Here is a 2,469-nt window from a genome sequence, read left to right as displayed (position 1 = left end):
TGGTCGCTGCGTCGATCGGAGTCCTCATCACTTTCCATTTTCTCTGTGGCGACCGCAGCCATGGCAGAGTCCTCCTCATCGTCACCTCCATCGCTTCCCACCATGGGGTCGTTCTCGGGAACGTCGCTGTCCGAGGAGCTTGCGGGCTAAAGACAGCAGGGACGAGAGTTGTGTTATCGCCCCGAGGAGCCAGCAGCATGTTGGGGAGAGAGGAGAAGGGGCACAGCGGGGTGATGATGATGGATGGCAGTGCGGAGCAGAGACGTGTGTGTGCAGAGGAGAGCGGACCCTCCTCTCCCAGCACAGAGCCCTTCGGGCTGGCTCCGGACAGGACCAGCCCTTCAGCGAGGACGCTCAGCTGACCCCCTTCTAAAGCCCCCGCACCCAAGGCCCCTCATGCACCACCCCGAGACCACCAGCCACACCTTCCCTCTGGATCCCCCAGCTCAGCTTCTCCCCGCTGCCACCTTGCTCCCCTCTCTGCCCCCATCCCTGTGCTCTGCCAAAGACCCCGCGGAAGCCTGGCCCTGACAGCCCACCCCAGGCGAGCAGCCCCCAGCCCTGCTCTGCCCTCACGGCGCCAGGCAAGGATGGCTCTGTCCAGCCTCTCCTCTGGCGCTGGGGAGCCACCAGGCCTCTTCCTTCGGGTCAGGCCTCTTCCTTCTCAGATGTTTTCACCCCACAGCACCTCACACGCCCTCCCCAGCAGAAAAGTCCACACGAGGACTCCAGTGTGGCAGTCATCGCTCTTTCCAGCTGGGATCTCCTGTGTCCTGTTCCCTCACTCCCACGCAGGGAAGCTCTCCTGGCTTCTCACCAGTCCATCGTGAGGTTCCTCACCACGAGGACATCACACCCAAGGGCTTTCCCAGAGCTGGGATTCTTCCAGTGCTAGAGCCTCTCCTCGTCCTTTACTGTTCCTGGTACCTCGCTTCACTTAGGTCTCAACACCAAAGACCTCTGCTTCAGTCTCCTCTTCTGAGCATTTTGTCCACAAGATGCAGTTGGCATTGGTGGACCCTCAGCCTTGCTGGGGCCGCTGGTGTCACCTCGGTCCCACAATCACAGCAGGCCCCTTGCCAGGGCGTTTCTGTGCTGTCTCCCTCACCATCACCAACCTCCCGCCCAACAGGCTGAATTGTTCTCCAGTTTTTCAAGCATCTCCATGGTCTCACCTTACCCTACACCTACAGTTATGGGTCCAACCATCTCCTGCAGTTACTCCAACCACACCCTGCACTGGCAACGGCACAGCTGGGGTAGGGTTCATTCACTGAGCCCATCCACACCTCCAGACCACCTCGTCCTTGCAGATCACCTTAAAAACCTTCCTCTGCCTCTTCAGATCAACGGCCTGTGAAGCTGCTTTGGAAACTGCCTTTGAAGATCACTCTACAGTAAATTCTATCACACAAATTATGGTTACGAAATGCCGACGCCAAGGGATTGGCAGCAAAGGGCCTGGCAGCAAAGGGCCATCTCCTGGCCTGCTCTGGAGGATGCTGAAGGAGCAGCCTGGTGGCTTTTGGCTCAAGACCTTGGAGATGGATGAAGAGGAGGGACTGCCTCTGGATGAATAACAGGCTGCCCAGGGAGGTGGTGGAGCCCCCTCCCTGGAGGGCTTTAAGAGACGTGTAGATATGGTGCTGAGGGACATGGTTGAGGGTCCCTGGCAGTGTAGGGGGAGTGGTTGGACTCGATGATCTTAAAGGTCTCCTCCAACCAGATGACTCTGTGATTCTGCAAGTGCCCAGCAGTCCACACGCAGGTCTGGGAGCTTCGAGTTCTTGCTCTGACAGTGAAATCTCTGCAGTTTTGGGCAAGCGGCACAAAACACATCCCCGAAGATGGGGCAAAGGCATCTTCCTCCAGAGGAGGAGGATGACAGATGACTCCCCTGGGAAGGAGAGGGCAGGGAAGGGAAGCCACTTCAACCCCAAGAAAGCTGATCCACGAGCTGGAAGCATGTGGGCAGCGCAGCAACGAGAAGCAGAAAGCAAAGGAGGAGAGCGGCTGGGAGGGAAGGAGAGGCAGAGGGGCCGCAGCCCACGGCCACGCTCACCCCCACCGCGCGGGCCCCCACTCACCGCAGGGGCACTGTAACTGGCGTGAGGGTTGTTCTGGATTTCCCACAATCCCTCGTTGAAGCCTTTTCTCTTGTTTGGTTTCCCATATTTGTCTTTATATTTTTCGTAAGGGAAGAGATCTTTAGGGCCCAAGAAGGCACTGGAGAGAAACAAAGCAGAGGTGAGCCCGGAGCAGAGGCAGCGGGGCAGAAGCCCAGAGAGGGGAGCGAGGCAGCGCTTACGTCTCGTGGGTGCCGAAGAAGAAGATGGGGTACTTGTTCGGTGGGGGTTTCACGGCGCCGTCCACGATGTCATCGATCTGAAAGGAAACCCAAAGCAGGAAGGTGGTCAGAGAGAGCGGCTTGAGCACGTTCCTCTGCGAGGCACGTCAGCCCCGGCTAGC

General features: G+C 58.6%; 1 protein-coding gene across 1 annotated transcript in view; it reads right to left on the bottom strand.

Moving 5' to 3' along the window:
* The window catches only part of LOC104497127 (hepatoma-derived growth factor-related protein 2), a gene marked incomplete at its 5' end in the record, with an annotated part of 8,083 nt that extends 5,698 nt beyond the window's left edge, over positions 1 to 2,385 (bottom strand). The window contains 3 exons of the mRNA XM_010140341.1: positions 11 to 146; positions 2,088 to 2,226; positions 2,309 to 2,385. Of these exons, the coding sequence (XP_010138643.1) occupies positions 11 to 146; positions 2,088 to 2,226; positions 2,309 to 2,385 (352 nt within the window). The remainder of the gene's footprint in view (positions 1 to 10; positions 147 to 2,087; positions 2,227 to 2,308) is intronic.
* Positions 2,386 to 2,469: the final 84 nt, after the last annotated feature.

Source organism: Buceros rhinoceros, unplaced genomic scaffold, assembly GCF_000710305.1.
Source record: "Buceros rhinoceros silvestris isolate BGI_N320 unplaced genomic scaffold, ASM71030v1 scaffold26807, whole genome shotgun sequence".
Taxonomy (NCBI): Eukaryota; Metazoa; Chordata; class Aves; order Bucerotiformes; family Bucerotidae; genus Buceros; species Buceros rhinoceros.
Note: the sequence above shows the minus strand (reverse complement) of the source record. Positions and strands in the feature narration are given on the sequence as shown.